The sequence below is a fragment of the Hakea prostrata genome, chromosome 5 (assembly GCF_041222555.1).
Source record: "Hakea prostrata isolate BN-2017 chromosome 5, UWA_Hpros_2, whole genome shotgun sequence".
In the NCBI taxonomy this organism is placed as follows: domain Eukaryota; kingdom Viridiplantae; phylum Streptophyta; class Magnoliopsida; order Proteales; family Proteaceae; genus Hakea; species Hakea prostrata.
Window position 1 is genome coordinate 58,998,262 of NC_142604.1, and position 20,256 is coordinate 59,018,517.

At 39.8% G+C, this 20,256-nt stretch overlaps 1 protein-coding gene across 2 annotated transcripts in view; it reads right to left on the reverse strand.

The window, feature by feature from the left end:
- Positions 1-20,256, reverse strand: part of LOC149016826 (uncharacterized) — a 90,866-nt gene that overhangs the window by 30,543 nt on the left and 40,067 nt on the right. The window contains exons 13-16 of one of the 2 annotated variants that reach the window (XM_089154882.1): positions 19,467-20,098; positions 19,118-19,305; positions 18,125-18,347; positions 15,672-15,767 (exon numbers count right to left, since the gene is read on the reverse strand). In XM_089154882.1, coding sequence (XP_089011008.1) covers positions 15,672-15,767; positions 18,125-18,347; positions 19,118-19,305; positions 19,467-20,098 — 1,139 coding nt within the window. The remainder of the gene's footprint in view (positions 1-15,671; positions 15,768-18,124; positions 18,348-19,117; positions 19,306-19,466; positions 20,099-20,256) is intronic. The other variant, XM_089154883.1, reaches the window with a different exon arrangement.

A 20,256-nucleotide genomic window follows, 5' to 3' on the forward strand; every position in this document is an offset into this window, starting at 1 on the left:
TGCTTTGAAGTGTAGAGTTATATCGGTTAGGGAAAAGCATTGGGGATTCGAAATCCCAAAGATCTTCACATATTCATAGTTTAAGTTTTTGCATTAATTAATAGATTTAGTTTAAATTTAGTTTTGTTGAATTCAATCTTAGTGACTTAGCCTTTTAGTTCCCCATAGTTCGACCCCGTACTTTCTGCTTGCTAGATTAATATAGGATTTTATTTTTGATTGGTTAGCGACATGATCAAATTTTGGTGCCGTTGCCGGGGAACCAAAGCACGGTTGCTAGGATTGATTTTTGTCAATTAGGTATAATTTTTAGAGTAATTTTAGTGTTTTTACTTTTTAATTTTTCTTTCCTGATTGAACTAATCTCTTTTTCTTTTGTTTTGTAGGTAACTGTAAGAGTAGTGATTCGATAATTAGATTAGGTTGTTATCTTTTCTTTCTTAGATATAATTGTATTTAGGACTTTTCAATTGTAATATTTGCATTAGATTGGGTTGTTTATGTTAATTTTTAAAAATCCCCATCCCTCAGATCCCACATGTGTAACTTTTGTTTGAAAGATCACGTGGATTGCGCTTCAGGTACGTCCTAAAATCTCCCTTTTACTATAGTTATTTTCTTTTAATTTTACTTATTTAGCTTATTCTTTTTTTATTCTTCTGTGTGTATGCATGGTCGTTGGTCCCTAAACCTTGAGTTGACTCCACTTGACTTAAAGTTAGAAGAGACTTTGGCCAACCTTAGAAGGCAAAGAACCATGGCAAACTTTGAGCCTCCAATGAGGCCCTTGAGTGAGCATTTCATTCCTACGATATATACTCCGGTTTCTTGTATCAAGTTGCCTGACATAGAGGCGGCTCAATATGAGATCAAATCTAGTGTGATTCAAATGCTACCATCTTTTTATGGACTTGCCAATGAAGAGCCTTATAAGCACTTAGATGAGTTTTTAGAGGTGTCCTCCATAGTTAAAATTCAAAACCTCTCAGTTGATGCTTTAAGGTTACTTATTTTCCCATTCTCCCTTAAAGATAAAGCTAAGCATTGGCTTCATTTTTTGGACAATGTTAAAATTTCCACTTGGGTAGAAATGCAACAGGAGTTCCTTAAAAAGTTCTTCCCTATTGGCCGTACCAATAGCATTAGGAGACCGATAACAAGTTTCTTCACCCAACAAGAAGGAGAACAATTTCATGAGGCTTGGGAAAGACTAAAAGAATTACTTAGAAAGTGCCCCCACCATGCTATTCCTAAATGGCAATTGGTTCAATGCTTTTATGATGGCCTTAGAGACCGACATAGGCAAATGGTTGATTCTTCTTATGGTGGGACTTTCATGCACAAGAATGAGAATGAAGCATGTGAACTTTTTGAGACCCTTAGTGAAAACTCCCAACACCATGCTTCAGTAGCTAGGACTGAGATTCCATCCATTGGGCAACCAAAGAGGAGCGCTCTCTATGAGATCAATCCTACCGTTAAGATGAGTGCTAAGGTTGACTTGCTATCTAAGAAATTGGATTATCTCTTGTCATTAAGACAACAAACCCCATCTCCACTTCCTACAAGTTCCTCTCCACCTAATTAAATTGAAGCATGTGCTTTATGTTTTAGCCTATCCCATCATGTCACTGATTGTTATTTGGCTACACAATACCCTAAGTTTATTAAGGAGCATACACATTTGGCCCAAGGAGTCTCTAAATTAGGCAATGATCCATATTCCAATACCTACAACCCAGGATGGCGAAACCACCCCAATTTTTCATGGCGAAACTCAATGCTCAATCCGTCTAATCAAATACCTTATAGGCCACTTCCATTTAATATGCACCAAAATGCCTATAGAATGAGCAACCATCATCTCCACAACCCTCACATAATTAATCATTTGAGGCTAAGGTACTAAAAGCACTTAGTGGATTAGAGCAAAACACTCAATTGTTGCATTCCCATTCTTAGTCCATTAACAAATTGGAAACCCAACTTGGTCAACTAGCTGATGCCATCAGTAGGAGGGAGGTTGGTCAGTTACCTAGTCAACCAATAGGTAACCCTAATCATCAAATTGGGTCTAGCAAAGAACAAGTCCAAGCAGTCTCTATTGTGACACGTAGTGGGAAGGAATATTATGCACCTTTGCCTACTCCCAAGCCATTGCCAATTGATCTTGAGAATCGAGAGGAGGTTGATTTGACCCATGAGACTGGCGATGATGCACACAAGCCTAGTAAAGAAACACCACCTGTGAGTATTCCCCATCAATTTCCTCGTAAGGGGTTGCATATTCCGATTGTAGAGGGTCCTACTCCTAAATCTTACACTCCCAAAGCCCCCTTCCCTGAAGCTCTTGAGTCCTCAATTCCAGATTCTAGAAAGAATGCTAAGATGCAAGAGATGATTGATTTATTCCAACAAGTTCGTATAAATCTCCCATAATTAGATGCTATCAAGCAAGTCCCAGCTTATGCTAAGTTTCTAAAAGATTTGTGCACCCAAAAGCGTAAGTTGAAGATTCAAACACCTAAAACTGTGCACCTAACTGAACAAGTCAGCTCGGTAATTTCCAACCAACTGCCCCCTAAACTTAAAGATCCAGGTACACCTTTAATTTCATGTGTCATTGGAGATTTATCCATAAGTAAAGCATTGCTTGATTTGGGAGCTAGTGTGAATATTTTACCCGGTTAAGTTTATGATAGGTTTGGTCTAGGAGATTTGAAATCCACTGATGTGAGTCTACAATTGGCAGACCGCTCAATCAAACGACCCCGTGGGCTACTTGAAAACGTTTTGGTAAAGGTTGAGGATCTATATTTTCCTGTTGATTTTTTTATCCTAGATATGGACAATACAACTACCAATAAGTTACCGCCAGTCATTCTTGGACGACCCTTTTTAGCCACTGCGAATGCTTGGATCAATTGTAGATCGGGTGTCATGGACATATCATTTGGCAATGAGAAACTTATAGTCAACATCTTCAATGCATCCTTAAGCTCAAATAGGGATGAAGAGTGCTTTGTGATTAACTTTATTGATGAGCTAGTGGCTGATTATACTCCAAACATGTTTATTGATGATCCCCTGCAGTATTACTTGCCATTTGGGGAATCTAACCTAAATATTGAGGAAGTCAACACATTGTTGGACTCTTCCACTTCTTTGGAGCAGTCACCATTCACATTTAGATTTGAGCCTCCACCTCCATTGGCTGCATCTCGCTAAGTCTGGCTGAAGACTCTAAACTTAGCGCTTTATGGGAGGCAACCCATTTGTTTAGATGTTAGTTCTTGTTCTTTTTCTTCTATTTTCTTTGTTTGTTGTTAGGTTTTACTGTTGCGTGCTCTATTCATGATTTCAAACACTGGGTACACTCTTTCCTTTATTTGCTTCTATCATGTTTTTTTTATATATCTTGCATGCACTGAGGTCATTGCATAATTTAAGTGTGGGGGGGGGGGGTGTCAACTCGAGTAAAACTTGTTGATAGTTGGTAGAGCATTGTCACAAAGATAAAAAGTGCCCAATTTTTTCTGACTTTGGTAAGATAAATGTTTTAATTCCTTACTTAGATACAAAATGAGAGTTTAAGTGTTTTAGAAATCCCATCTGATGTAATGAACACCCTTTTGAGAGAATAGTAATGGGTTTTACATTTTGAGACTGAGGTTGAATCGGAAAATAGGAACTGCAGGTAGTCCAAAAGGTTTGACCATCTAGTTGTCTTGTATTACCTTGTGCTTATGGTGACAAGTTGAGACCGATTTTAGACTATTTAAATGTGAAGTGAATTGAAGTATAATGTGAAAAAAAAAAAAAAAAAAGTGAGAGAGAGAAAAAATATGCTGAAATTTAAAGTTTTGACCTCCTTCTTAGTAACCGGGTCTCGGTGTCACCAACATCGTGCCTCGCGTCAAACAGTTGGGGTGTCTTTGGTCTAGTCTAGGCCTGTAGCCTAGTTGGCTTGAGTAAGTAAGTTCGAGGGGTATTCTAAACCTAGTCCCTTAAGGCCATCTGGCTTAAGAGCGGCTGACCCAACACTCGTTACATAGGCCATCTAGAAAGCTTAGGAGGCAAGACATTGCACGGACTAGAACTGTGAGCATTAAAGAAATAAGTGAATTAATGTGCTTATAAAGGTGAAATGTCTAAGAAGGTCAATATTGCTTACATCTTGAGTTCTTGGTATTATTTGGTACCTAGTTTAGTCTTATCTGAGGGTGAACTGGTAGATCGAAGATAAGAGGAGACTTCTCGATTGAATTGTTTGCCTAAAGCTAGACTCAAGAGAGGGTGTGAAGAGCTTAAGTGTGGGGGTGCCTATATTCCCTTTAATCTTTAGTGGAGTGTCTTTGTCTTGGAATCTGTCTTTTTACTCTTACTATTGCCAGAATAATTAGAAGAGCGCTTAAGAATTTTGTGTGTATATTCTCTACAAACACTCACGAGACATAACTCGTCCACTAGGGTAACCTAGGGGTTTAAAGGCTTGTTGCACATGCTAAATGCAACCGTGATTCCTACGAAAGTGAGTTAGGTTTTTCTTTCTTTATTTTCCGTATTACTTTTATTGTTTTGTTTTGCTCGAGGACTAGCAAACACTCAAGTGTGGGGGTATTTGATAAGCATGCATTTACCATTATTTATTTGATTTAATTCCCCATACTTATTTAATTGAAGAGAGCTAATTGAGTATTTTTGTGTATTTTTCAGGAATAAGGTGATTTTGGATATTAGAGATAATATGGAGTAAAGTTGGCAAATATATTAGATATTGGTGGATTTTAAATCATGGCATTCAATCTTGCTGCTCAAGAAATCATGAAAAGTTAGATCTTAGCCAAATTGGAAACAAGTGGACGTATAAGGAACAAAATTGATAATAAATCTGAAAATCGGGTAAACAGACCTACCTTCAGTATTTTAAACATATCTCTCTCGTATGAGCTTGGATTTCGGTGATTCAAGATGCTATGGAACAATATCGAAAATATCTACAACTTTCCAGTTTTGCGTTTTTCCAAAATCCGAAAGAATAAAGGTCAAATCGACGGGTAAAGAGAAGGGATTCATTGTGTGCGGGAGACATAAAAGAGAAGCCAACCACAGAGAAGAGAAGAAGACGGCGAACGCGGCTCTCATCTCTCTCATTGCTGAAGAAGAAGAACACATCTCTATCTCTCTCTCTCTCTCTCCCCCTATGTTTCATCTTTATTTTTCTTCTAAACTTTGTGATAATGAGTAGCTAGTTCCTTTTCTTTAGGATGTAGATGAATCATGCTTATTTCATTAATTTGATTGTTCTATATCTTCTAGTTGATTGTGTTTGAGTTTGGCCAAAGATGTTCTATAGCTCAGCAAACTAAGCGTGCCAAGCTTCCGCGAAGGACGATAGTCTTGCGAAGATAGGGCATATCTAGGAAGACCATCCCTAATTTGCTTTGAAGTGTAGAGTTATATCGGTTAGGGAAAAGCATTGGGGATTCGAAATCCCAAAGATCTTCACGTATTCATAGTTTAAGTTTTTGCATTAATTAATAGATTTAGTTTAAATTTAGTTTTGTTGAATTCAATCTTAGTGACTTAGCCTTTTAGTTCCCCATAGTTCGACCCCATACTTTTTGCTTGCTAGATTAGTATAGGATTTTATTTTTGATTGGTTAGCGACACGATCATAGCATCATCATGTGGAGTAGTTATGCCCTGGAGATCTTCATCCGTGAAGGTTATTGGATCTGGACATAAGTCATTTCTTCGTTTTCTCGGCAACTGCATCGATCCCACGAACCGCGCTTTTTGTTTAGCCTTCTTGGTGGACTCCTCTGTTGGATTTCCCAATACAATATAGATAGGAGAGTCCTCTCGGTGTATCGGCTTCTTCTCGGGATGCTTCTCCACATGTTCTAGACTCTTGGATCGGAGTCTTCTGGTCGGCGAAGCTTGCCCGGCCATTTCAAGAGGTCTTTATCTCGAATTTGCAATAGGATTTCTGACCTCTTAGTTATTGAGAGGTGTAAAGTCCTCGTTGGCAAGTCTATCTTCCCAACGTCCTTTTTTGTCATCCTTCCCACGAGTGTTTGAGCTCTGACCTCGCTCTCCATAATTCTTCTTCTCTTTCACTCCCTTTGTGGACTCTTCACGAGCCTCAATAACCTCTGCAACCGTCGCTTGCTTTTGGCATTTATTGAGAAGGGCTCCATAAGTCTTGGGCTTGTCTTGAAGTAACACCTCTAGCAAGCGTCGTTGGGTTATCCCACTCCATAATGCATTGTATGCCACCGTATCATCCAACTCTTCCACTTCAATAGCCACTTTATCAATTCTTAAGAGATAGTCTCGAAAAGACTCATTCGGCTTTTATATAATGGCGAAGAGGCTATCCGCCGTCTTCTTACTCCCAATACAACTTCGGAAACGGGCAATGAACTTTTTCCCAAGTTCTCGGAAGTTTTGGATAGATCTTGGCCTTAGGCTAGAAAACCACTTTATTGCTGGGCCCTTGAGAGAAGCAGGGAAGGTTCGACATAGTAACTCATTCTCTCGGCCAATCACAACCATGATAGACTTGAAATAGCTAATATGTTCACGAGGATTAGACTTACCTTCACAAAGAGTAAACGTTGGCATGATGAAGTTGGGTGGAAGAGGTGCCCTCATGACTTCCTCAGAGAAGGGCTCTCTATCGACCACATCATAGTCGTCATCTAGGTCCCGATCATCAAGCTTTCTCTCCAAGTCTTCTAATCTTCTCCCGAGACCATGCGCCTCTTGACGCCCTTGTGGAGACCGAACACTTCCAAGATCTTAATATTGGGAAGTAGGCCCATGAGAAGATCTTGTTTGGCTGACTGATCCTCTCGGGTTATTAGACCTTGTATCCCTTCTTCCTTGGCTTTCGCCCTTTTGTTCACAAACTCTTTCATCTCGACGTCCTCTTCTTGGTAAATCCTGAGTTTGCCTGAGCCCGGCCAAACGGTTGAACACACTTCCCCGAGTTTGATTTCCTTGGGGAGGCGGTTCTTCAATATGGATTCCTTGAGATCTAGTTCCAACACATTCAATTGTTTGCCTGGGTCCCCTTGGGTTTCGCCTCTCTCGAACATCGTTCACTGGGCGTTGCCTACCTCGAGTACGTCCAGTAGCTTCACGCCTCCGTCCTTGTGTATTTCGAGAGGGTCCTAATGGTACCCCAACTTGATGAACTAAACCTCGAACAACTCCTTGGAGTTCCAACATTTGTTGTTGCACTTCCCTTTGCATATTTTGTAGATCGGCTACTATTTCCGGAATTGGGGGTTGATTTGAACCTCCTTCTCCAAATGGAGTTGGTGTGGTTCTTAGAGGAATCTCAAGAATTCTTTATTGACCTTCCTTTTGAATTGGAACTCGTTGATCTGGAGAAGGGAGAACCTATCCTTCAACACGCTTGTTCTCCATCTTTCTTTCTCTTCCTCGAGTAGTAACTTGATTGGAATTCGTTACCTGGTTAGTGGTACGTCTCGCCATGACTTTTTGTGAAGTTTCCCACAGACGGCGCCAATTTGTTGCGTCTAGACCTCCTTCGAGAGCCAGATAGTTGGATAACCTCTTGGAGACTTCTCCAACCGAATATAAGTAGCTAAGATGCCTGCACTCACAAAGAAAACAAGAACGGGCCGGCCTAGTTTTGGCCGGGGAACCGCCTCCGACGCCCAAGTTAGTCTAGGCAACAATAGAAGACCTTGAGAGGATTCTCAATGCGTAGAGAATAATGGTAAAGTGAATCTAGTACCTTTCTCCTTTTAGGATGGAGGTTTATATAGAGGATACCTGGAGGTGGCGTCTCCTTGAATTTTTCTTATTCAGTTGAAGAGTGGGCGAGTGACCTTAGGAAGCACGTTCCCTTCTTCGGCGGGCCTAATAGAGCCGTTATTCCCTTATCCACCTCCCCAAGTCTCAGAGTGGATATAATGGGTAGTTATCTTTAACTGACCTTCTTGACTTGGTCGTCTTTAACGTTACTATTGGACTTGGCCTTGAATGTCTTCTCACTTTACGAGCTCATCTCAAGTATGGATAAATCCCTTAGGGAGGATCTTATCCAGCTATCCAAGAGGGTGAGAGCTTCTTCCAAGTGTCTATTGAGGTCCTCTAGAGGGAGTGATACACACCTGCCCGAGTGGGTGTGTGTTTTCTCCCGAGGGGGTTCTTTGAGTATTCCCGAGAGGCTCTTCAAGACTTCCCGAGGGAGGGGAGCACATTTACCCGAGTGGGTGTGTGTGTCCCTCCTAAGGGGTTTTTTTGAGTATTCCCGAGGGGCTCTTCAAGTCTTCCCGAGGGGGTCTTCTCGGGTTATATATTCTCCACCACAAACATAAAGGCCAAAAAGGAATAATACCGCTAGATTTGCAGGTTCTAATACCCCCTAGTTTGTTTCAAGGAGGGTCGGTTTGATTTTTTTTCTTCTTTTTACCGTTTCTTTTTTAAAAAAATTCCTCTTCTACTTTTTGGCTCCTTGATCTTCAAAGTTCGAACCCTCCATTTGTCTTTAGTGACGACTCTCTTATCTGATCTGGTTTCACTCACTACTCAAATGAGAACAGCCAAACCAAGGGTGATTGAAGCCAAAAAAGGAAAATGGGTTAACACTTGGTGCCTCCATCACCTGCACTGCCACTATTGTTGTTGCATCGTATAGCAGCCACAAAGTGCGATGTGCAGCATGTTGTTTGATATTAGCAGTGGCACCAGGATTGACTGAGTTCAACTGCCCAAGTTGCCACATGGCTCTGATGTTTCCACCCAATTTGATGAGACATATTCCACCACCACATCCTCCTCCACCTCCTCATTACCAACCTGTGCAGGCTTACAGAATTTATCACACACAGGTCCAGCTCCCTTGTGCCCACTGCAAGGCCAACCTCAATGTCCCGCCACAGCTGCACCAGGTTTACTTGCCCTCAGTGCAGAATTGACCTTGTGTTAACGTTTCCAAGCTTAATCAGTTCCTCCCTCCTGAAGAACTCAACGAGGTTGGTTTTATTACTCTGTTTCCTCCTCTCTTTTTTCCTTTATTGTTTATTGATTATTGATTACTTCATATGTTTATCTTGGTACTCCACACCATCTCCCTTGATCAAATTGGCCTTCTGTAGTTTGTAACCATAAGTAATTTGATTTTACCAAGCATGATTGAGGAGAAAACCAAAAGCTTGGATTGAGTGTGAATTTCTTCTTATACTTCCTTGTTTTGAGTATTCCCGGGGGCTCTTCAAGGTCGAAACTCAAGGGGTAAAATAATTAGTTGCTTTTTTTTATCTAATTATTTTTGGGTGAAGCACCTAGAAACTGAATTTGCAATTTGCATCATGGAAGAAAATTCGATCCAAATGGTCGAAATTTCTATCGAAATGCCTGCAAAAATCCAAATCGAAATGAAATGTAGTAGTAGGCACGAAATGTATCCATATCGATTTCGTATCGACCGAAATTTAGGTCGATACGAGTCGATATTTCGGCCCAATACCATATCGGGCCAAAATGATACTTCCACAGCCTTTAAAGTATCCAACTCGAGCTCATTTTCGACCTTACCGTCATTTCGAGCAGTACCGAGCGATATCGCCCTGGAGATTTCGACCTCCTTTTGAAGATTTTGCTGATTTCTCTCGCTTTCATCCCCTTCTACACCTAATTTCTAGTATTCCATTTCCTTCAAACACTTGATTTGCTCCTCCATTTGTGCATTTTCTCAAAATCTTGCAAGGTGAGTAACCAACTTCCTCATTTTTTTATTTTTGTTTCATTTGTGCCTTAAATCATGTTAGATTGCTTCCAAATTTATATATGTTTACTTTAGAGTGTTGATCTATGAATTTGTAGTGTCAAAATGAATTTTTGATTCTTCCTACTATTTTTTTATTTTTCTGTTATTAAAAATTATTTACTAAATTATGTATATTGTTAAAAATGTTTATGTATAGTACATGTATAAGCTTCAAATGAATGTATGTGAGAGTTGAGACACCATATTGCTGTGATGGTGTTTAATTAATTTTTTTTTCTGTTAATTATGTAATTTTACTGTATTTAATATATATTTAAATAATTAAAAATATATATTTAAATATTAAAAAAATAATTAATTTCTGTTTTAAATTTAAAAATAGGAGAGTATTAGTGGAAGCATGTATGCAATTTTTTGAGCATGTTGTTGATATTTTTAAGATAGCTAGTGTGTATTTTATATATTTTAAAATTATTTATATATTAAAAAATACTTATATAGTTATACATATATTTTTTTTATATTTAAAAATAGGAGGTTATTATTAGAAGTATGTATGTCATTTTTGGAGCATATTGTGGAGCTTTTCAAGATACTTAGTGTGTGTTTCTTGTATTAGGCACTCTATTTTAAAAATGTCAGACATAGCTTGGGATCATGGGAGGCCATTGACAACTGATAAGAGGAAGAGCGAGTGTAATTACTGTAGAAACAAATAGGAGGTGGGGCCACTAGATTGAAGGTGCATCTAGCTGGTGACAACAGGGATGTAACAGGGTGCCCAAAGGTGCCTGTAGAGGTCAAGAAGGCAATGGCCTCATATATTAGTGGTACAAAGCAAAAGAGGAAAGAGAAGAGAACACAGAGGGATGAGTTCGAGGATGCCTGCTTAGATGACCTTCCAGATCCTGAGGGTTATGGTAGGGATGAGCCAGGAGACAGTGACCCTGATCCAGAGGCCGATCAGCTGAGGAGGGCGATGGTGATGAATAGGGAGCAACAGAGGATTGATGACATCAGGAGGCAACGAAGGGTCCGGTTGTGGGTCTTCAGAGAGCCGAGGGGTATGGGAGGCATAGGTGGCTCCCAAGTCCCTATGAGGAGGTCTCAGAGTGTGAGGTAGGAGGCTCCTATCCCACGGGCCCCTACAAGGGGTCGAGCTTCCTTAGCACATCCTACAGATCCGAATTTTGAGATTCTTCGCAATGATCCGGCCCTATTTGCAAGGCCTGAGCATAAATAGAGAAAGTTGAAGCACTTATGGGGGAGTGTGAAGGAGAAAGTGGGGATGGTTCTCCAAATGGGCGCATTACCATAGTGTTCCAGCACATACAGCCCAGGGGCCCTACTACAGAGATATGATTGAGCAAATAGGCAGGGTTGGGAGTGGTGTACAGGGCCCCACTCCATATGAGATATATAATGTGTATTTGCCTAAGCATAAAGAGGACATATATGAGTACATTAAGGGATTAAAGCCCATGTGGAATTATTATGGAGTGACTCTGATGGCTGATGGTTGGACTGGTCTCACTAGACAGTCCATCATCAATTTCATGTTGAATTGTGATGGGAGGACAGTGATCCTCAAGTCAGTAGATGCATCCGGTGAGAAGAAGGATGCAAAATACATTTACAAATTACTGAAGCAAGTGGTGAAGGAGGTTGGAGTGGAAAATGTAGTTCAAATTGTGACTGATAATGGCTCCAACTACAAGAAAGTTGGGTTGAAGATGCAGGAACTCCAGGTATCTAAAGTCTATTGATATAGTATTAATTTTCATTTGTAAATACATAAATTTACATTACACATAATCACATATACATGTACACTTTATAACTTTGTATTGATGGCTTGATGCCTTGATGGATGGACAGATATAGGCTCTTTTGGACTCCTTGTGCTGCTCACTGCATTGACTTAATGTTGAAGGAGATTGGAAAGGTCAAGCTTGTGAAGAATACCGTGGACCAAGCTCGACATGTTAGCACCTTCATATATAACCACACCTATGCATTAAGGATGATGAGGGACAAGTGTCAGGGTGAGTTAGTGAGGCCAGGCATAACCAAATTTGCTACTAATTGGATAGCACTGCAGAGCTTTGAGAGTAGGAAGACTGGCCTTAGGAGTATGTTTGCATCAGAGGAGTGGTTTAACTGGGAGGGTTGTTCATTAGTGGGAGGAAGGAGAGCTCAGTTGGCCATCCTTGATGAGACTTTCTGGCACAATGTGAGGATAGTGGTGAAGATGCTTGAGCTTGTGGTGAATGTGTTGAGGATGGTAGATCAGCAAAGAAAACCTACTCTAGCACACATATTTGCTGCAGCAGATAGGATGAAGCAGCAAGTTGCTCAGGTCCACCCACGCGGCAACAAGAAAGTCCTTCAAATCATCAACAGTAGATGGGAGTCTATGTTGCAGCATCCACTGCATAAGGCTGGTGAGTTGTTAAGTCTAGTATTTAATTTAATTTTCATTATGTTATCACACTATTAAGCATTAACTATTCCCTTTTATGACATACTTTTTCTTACACAGCATACTATTTACATCCCAAGTACCATTACAAGGACAATCTTGGGATGAGGCAAGATTTGATGGATGCTGTCCAAACTGTAGTGGAGAAGTTCGAACCGGAAATGACTAAACAAGCAATCATCCTTATGGAGGTGAGATAGTAATTTGAATCATTTGATATTCACAATTTGTAGTTTTATACTAAGTCATTAACTTAGTAACTAGTTATTGTTTTTTCTCTTTATATATTAGATAAAGGCTTTTAGGGATGCCACTGGGAGCTTCGGTCGTGCTGTGGCCGTATCGGGACGGGAAACCGCCCCTGCGAGTAAGTTCATTCATTTATTTCATTATACATTTAATTATTATATTCTATCTTTAATTTAGTTATTTAAGTATTAAAATGACTTGGAGTCTATGTTTGTTGCAGCTGAGTGGTGGTTGCAATTTGGACGTGATTCACACAACATGAGTAGGATTGCAAGCAAAGTGCTCTCCCAAACATGTTCTGCCACTGGTTGTGAGCGAAATTGGAGCACCTTCAGCCTCATTCACTCGAAGAGGCGCAACTGATTGGGTGTCAAGCTTCTAGAGGACCTTGTCTACCTACACTATAATACGAGACTGAGAGAGGATCATATTAGACAGGGGATGGATAGAGAGAGCACCAATATCGAGTTGGCCGACATATTTGAGATGGATGATGATGATAACCCAGTAGTTGACTGGATCAGGGATAAAGGAGATGGATTGTTGGATGAGGATGGAGGTCTTCCCAATAGTCAGATTGCAGAGGAGATGGGAGCTGATGTGGGGGACTTCATGGCCCAGGAGGGGAGGCCACATGCAGAGCCCGCCCGTCCCTTTGTGCCACACCCTAATGCATCCACCCAGAGTGAGGATTTGATTTTCTGGTCCGACACTGAGGATGAGGTGACTCAGGCCTCCGGTGATGACGACGATAGTGGTGATGATAACGGTGATGATGATGATGGAGGGGATGAGGAGGGTGTGGGACCTCGTGATCAGGATTCAGCTAATCCTAGGGACAGACCACCACCACCACCACCACCAGTACGTGAGAGTCAAGGGGGGGGAGGACGACCACCGAGATTCACAGGAGAGAGTCTGTTCACCCACATGACACAGTATTCAGACCATACTAGAGCTGCATCTCGAGGCAAAAATGTTTCCTTTACATATTCGAGGAAGGGGAAGGGGAGACAGCACAGCTGGAGCACAGAGGACACGCCATCATATAGGTCCTACCGTCCATCCGATGTCAAGAGCTTGGTGGGATCTATGAGATCGATGAGCATTGATGACGCTAGAGACTCCTCCACCTCCAAAGGATCCAGATGGCATAAGCCTCATATGATACTGCTGTGGAGAGTATTGGTTCTACCGAGTCGACTTATGGTTATGGTCCTTATGGACCATATGGTGTCCCTCCTGGCTATCAGATTCAAGGTTAGGCCAGTCAGCCACGACTGGAGCCTTATGGTTATGGAGCGGCCTATGGAGCTTATGGTGTCCCTCCCACTGTCGATTATCGAAGTCAGCCACTGCGACCTTATCAATATCCTTATCCTTCTCCTGAGAGTCAGGGGCAGGGTGCTCTTTCATTTGTTGAGCAGATCTTCCACACTATTCCACAGCCACAAGACCCACCACCACCAGTTCCTTTGGAGATTCACAACTTCCCACCGTTAGGGAATCTTATGCATGTGGATGAGGCCACATACAGAGGTGTAGTTCTTGACTATGTCCAAAACTATATGGGGCGGGGGCAAACATCATGGGAGTTATATTGTCATTTGTATGGGGTGCAGACGGAAGAGGGAGACCTTGAGGCTTGAATAGAATAGACTTGTAAGTAATAACATTCCAGCTTTTTCTCTGATTCATATACTAATGTAGTAATGTACTATATACTTGGAATGTTGGATGTTACATTTTCAGTAGTTTTTTAGTAAACTAGTAGTTTTATAGTGTTTATTATGCTTGAAATAGCTAGTATGCAAAAATCCAAATCAATTTGAGTGCATTTGAGGCTCGAAATTGAGTTTTCAAGAACCAGGAAAAAAGTATCCAGTTTCGGTCGAAATTTCGACCGAAACCTTGAAATTTCGACCTTTTCCAAGGTCGAAATGTTCATTTCGATTGAAATTTTTACCTTGATTTGCATACGGCATGGTAAGAACTAATTTTCATCCAAACTGGGGACAAAATTAAGAGATTGGGTTCTTCTTCTAAGTACCAGTACTACCGAATGTTGTCAAGTCTAAAATGTCCAACGGAATCCAAGTGTTTGTTCTGAAGAGAAGAAGAAAAGAAGAAGAAGATGAGAAAATATACCAATATACTAAATATTGGTAAGACATTATAATGTAGTACTGTATTTGAATGATCAAAACAGTAGCCAAATAGGACCTTTCACAGGGAATCAACTTTAGATTTGATAAGACTTAAGATAAATAAAATTCAGATATAAAGATAGGCTGAAAACCGGAGTGGTAGAACAAGGATATTGGTTTAAGAACAAGGACTAAATAGGTCTTCAAAACAGCAGTAGACTATAAAGAAGAAAAGGATGAAACAATATAAGAGAATTAAGAGAACATTAAGGACAACAAAGTAACACCCGGGCTTCACACCGCAAGGTGGATCGATTGGATCAAACACCAACCTACCTTGATCAAACACAAGGAGTCTCCATAGAGAAGGAATGCTAACAAAGCAATTTGATTTCAATAGATGAGTTGTTTCTTTACCACTTACATAAGTCTCTTTATATAGCATTCTAAAGAGACATAAACATTAATGGTAACATCCAGCCACTAGCTAACACCACCTACCTATTAATGACTCAACTACTACCTAACTCTTGACAAAGGAGAACTCCTTTGACAATTAGTTCTCTTATTCTCAAACTAAAGCCCCTTTTATTGACTTTCTAAAAACTAGACTTAGGCTTAGGTCTAGACTATGAAGTTCAACAAATATGGGCTAACTTTAACCCACTAAAACAGCCCTAGCCCATGAAAGCCATGGGCTGATTCAGGTGACAACTTTAGGCCTTTGATGGGCCTAACCCAATGGGCTTCTTCTTTCGTAAATATGTCTTCAATTCTGCATCACATTAGTTTTTGTAGCTCTGCTAATTAGCATGAGCCAGAGCTACTCCTAAAAAATGGCAGGCATTTGTAGAAACAGCACAGGAAATGCTGACAAAATTGGCATTTAAATATGTAGACACTTATCAACATAGATACTCAATAAGCGGGGGAAAAAAATAATTCTGCTGCTGTACTACTGAAATTGAAAGACTTGTAATGTAGCCTCAAGTGAATGAAGGCCAGAGATCCAAGATCTTACATGAATAGCAGTGATTCCAATTAGGGTTTTACGAGTGATATTCAGAAAGGTTGGTTTCTTAGTCGCAGTTATTGTTGTTATTAAGTCCACATGCATCTGCACATATATACCATTAATAAATCAAATTCATTGAGTAGCATAGAGTAGGCAGCCACACAATGCATACACAGTTTTCTTCCTAAGGTTACTTATTAGGCAGTGTTTATATGTGTGTGTATTTAAAGGAATATAAGTGATTATCTGCTGAAATCATGTAGTAAACCTACAAATTTTATAATTGAACATGAAGCAAATTCATCACCAAATTGGGCTTCTTTACTTGCGAATAGTAGAGTCGAGAATATGAAAAATATGTTGTATTGGTAGTGTGTTAGCTTGTTAGCGGCATGGTATTGAAACTACCGAAATTTCAGTTATTGAGAAAAGGAGAGGAAATCTGGGTGGAATCGGAAAAGTAACAGGTTCTGACCGAAATAGTTGAAATTTGACCAAAATGGTCAAAATTTCAACTGAGATGGGTCGAAACCTCAAAACTTGCGAGATTTTGCAGGTTTCGACAGCTTCCCTCATATTTTACCCCTTGAGTTTTGACCTCCAAATTATTTTTTTGCTTCTTCTTCTTCTTCTTCTTCTTCTTCTTCTTCTTCTTCTTCTTCTTCTTCTTCTTCTTCTTTTTTGGTGGTGATTTCAACCTCTCTTTTGTACCCTAAATCAGTAACTCATGTTCCTCCTTTGGGGGTTGGGGATCTCAGAAGATTCTTGAAAGGTTTTTCCAAACTTCCCATTTTTTATTTTGGTCTTATGACACATTTCTTAGGATGGGATATCTACATTATGTTGATGATCTCACCTATAGAATACAGTGAATCAGTTTCTGGATAACTATAGGCATAACATGTCATGGGAAACTTTCATCCAGTATTTATAGTACTACTATAAACAAAGGGACGGATCCACCGATTCTAGCCAAGCACTCAACTTTGATATGAAGCACGAGACTTTGTTTTTGGTCATCGTATTTTGTTGCATATGTAACTTTCGATCAAACAATTCATTTATGCATTACAATTTGTTCACTTTTACAAAATTCGTATTTCTCAGAACCTCTCATGTGTTAGCATATACTTGAATGGTAACTTTTAAGGGGGGTTTTTTTTTTATAATTATTTTTAAAGCAAAATACTAATTCCATTGTGTTCATTATGGTTTAAATGAAAAACACATCATACAAGGGTCAAAACTTGGTTCAAAATGTTCCTTCAAAATGTTCCATGTTTCGACCGATATTTCAGATTCTTGGTTAGCAGTAGCAAGAAGTTGCTAAAAGCAATCCAAAAAAGGGAGACTATCAAAGCCAGCGAGATGTGGACATTAGATTGGCCATTACAGCTAACTCAGGATCAACATTGGTTGACCAAATACCTACTCTGATTTATGCAATGGGAAAAAGATTTGTGGGAACCTGGGATAGACCCCAACTCAGCACTGTTGGTAGAGTCAACCAATCACACTGTGGGAATCAGCCTCGAAAAAAACTGGGGTCTTGGTTTCTCTACACATTATCAGCGTCATATGGAGTACGGTTTTCTCTCTCAACTCCGCTTCGGCAGATACTGTAATGATCTGGTCTTTTGTCTGGGGAAGCTTTTCCAAGCCCACTCGAGTGGATTTGAGGGGATTGAGAGAATTCGAACTGAACTCTCATTTTTTGCTTCAAATTTCTAAATCCACAGAAGATATCTCTTGGATTCATGAAGACTGAATGATGCTTTCACTCATCCAATGAAGCTACAAGAAATATTCATCCAAAAAAGAAAAAGAAAAATGAAGCTACAAGTAATGGTTTTGAAAAAAGATAAATTATCAGTGCCACCCCCTAAGTTACCTCCTAATATTAACGCTGACTGAAAGTAGGTTACTTTTTAAAAGACAAAAGTACCCCTCTAATGATGTTAAGTATCTATTATATCCTTTTAGTTAAAATGGAAGTCCTTAGCCCCACCCCCTGAATTTTGTGGAAAAATTTTAAGTCCAATCACACTTTTGGACCAAATGGGTTGTCACATAGACTGTAATGCTGATATCAGTCCAATGAGCTTCGGATTGGATGGGTATTCATGCTGGTCCTTGATCCTACAAATAACTTAATCACCAGCCATATGATGATTCTGCTATAAAATAACCCACGTCATCAAAAACCATTCAGACATCAGAACACTTCGTGGCACAACTTTCTCTACGAGCAGCCAACCTAGGTTTTCTGATGCTCAGCAAACACCAAGCACACTCACTTTTGAAGTAGGAGTCCCCATTCAAGGTTGCATATAGATTTGACCAAGCCAGGACATATCAGAGGTTCACTCATTTAAAAAATGCAATCTCATCATCATTCTACTCAAAATGAATGATAGATTAGACTGGTAACACAAAAAAGTCATTTTAGAACAACTTACCACATGTGCCTCAGATCCAGATTTTAAGGATGGGAAAATAAGATTTAAGAGAACTTTATCTGCTGCTAAATTGCCAACTTGTCTATTATCAGGCGGACAAGAGCATGCAAACATTGCATACATGAGCCATTGATCCAACTTATTCTCAGCATCCTGTGATTGACATGCCTTCCCACCTAACTCCACTGGTGTTATATGAGCTAGACGGTGAATAACTTCCAACCTGAGAATTTGAAAACATGTTAGCTTGCTGATTTCAGTCTGAGACTGAAACAGCAGGACATGGTGCTTGCAATATAAAAACCAAAAACACCCATTTTGTTACGACTTCCATTATAAATTCTCAATAGATCGAGTGAAATTATAACAGATTACAGTCGAGCCAACAAGGCAAATGCCAAAAGGAGCAAGGCAGTTACCTTACTCCTGTTCATGTATGGAAAATCAGTAGCTCATAGTTTCCCATTACACAATTACAATATGGACAAAATTCTTTGACCTGCTTATGGACACAATCCTATCGTGGTTCAGCCCTCTCATGTTTATTCTCTTCATAAATTCTGGTTTGCTTTCTATATTGTTTTGTCACAGCTGTCATATGTCATAATTTGGGACTTTGTCAGGAAAAGAATAGAATTGTTTTTGGGGCAATTCAAGATTCCCTAGAATATCTACTGAATTCAGCTGGCCACCTATTTGTGTGGACTTTATTTACAAAGATTCTGTTGAGGTAAATAGAATTTAATTTTCTTCTAGGTGGGTTAAAATGCACTTTACATCTCTTTATTTATCGCTGATAGAGTTTCTTTTTGCGAGACTCCTGATCCCTATATCAATTGTAAAAGGCGAGCCTTTATGAATAATAAATATAACTGCTGTTGTTCCTAATTAAAACAAGTAATGGGAAACAAAAATTTCTGACAAGACAGAAATGAACTTTCAGAAAACATGTATATAAGTAGGTGCTCTAAATGCATATTCAAGTTTCCTTACCTAGCATCCTGAACTGAACTTGGGCAAAGTTCTCCAGCATATTTGACGAGCTCACTAAGACAGCGGGTCCACCTGGTCTTATCATCAATAAGGGATTGAAGAGTCACATCAGGGGGGACTGCATCTGATTCTCGTCTCAAATCATAAAGGCGGCCAGAATCCCAATAGCAGTTCTGGACAATGTCATCCTATAAAATTCAAAGGAAGAATTTTGAGGTCCACACCTGGACAGCCACACTACTACTACAACATTCATCTGAAAAAGAAAAGAAAAGAAGAAAAAAAAATACAACTTTTTTCAGGGGAGGGGTATGGGAGCAGTTAGAGGACCATAAGGATAAACACCCACCCCATTTTCTTCAAGAATATCGATAATGAATATTGGTTGTGCTTCACTTTTAAATCTATAATCAGATGTATCATTCAGATAGAAGCCTCCTATATCGTTTATTAGAGCCCGAACACAGCGAAGTAACTCCAAAGCTGTATGTCTGATCTGAACATCCACAGAACTAAGAAATATCAGACCTACTGCATCTATCTCTGAAGCACGGAACTCAATCGCCTCCATGGAATGAGAAGTTAGTATCTTCTGAGCTTTATCGTTTCTGTTTCCCACTTTACTAGAATCCTGAGCATGATTTTGGAGCTTCTCATCAGACAAACAGGTCCTCCAAAAACGCATGAGTTCCACAAGGCGTCCCAATGATGTCTGAATGAGAAGAGGAAATTCATCAGGAAGCCGTAAGATGAAGTTGGCCATCCCTCTCATCACTGCAAAGCGACGATGGGGAAGGTCTTTTACAATCCGATTCAGCACCTGTACTGCTTCTTCGCGGACACCAGGGTCTATACTTATACCATATTGAGGGATAATTTCAGTGATCTTGTCGCTTCGACCTACTTCTTCAATCAGGTAGGGTATGCACTTTAGCACTGACCGGAACAGATATCCTTGAGATTTTTCCTTCGTGACAGCATCTGTGAAGTGCATATTTTGTTTGTAATAAATTGTAATCCAAGGGGCATGTCATAAACTACAAATGCTCCACCATATTTAGGGAACAGTAACAGAAAAATAAACAAATTTATGAACAGAAATAGCAAGTCCAGCGACAATAAAATAACAATACTAACAA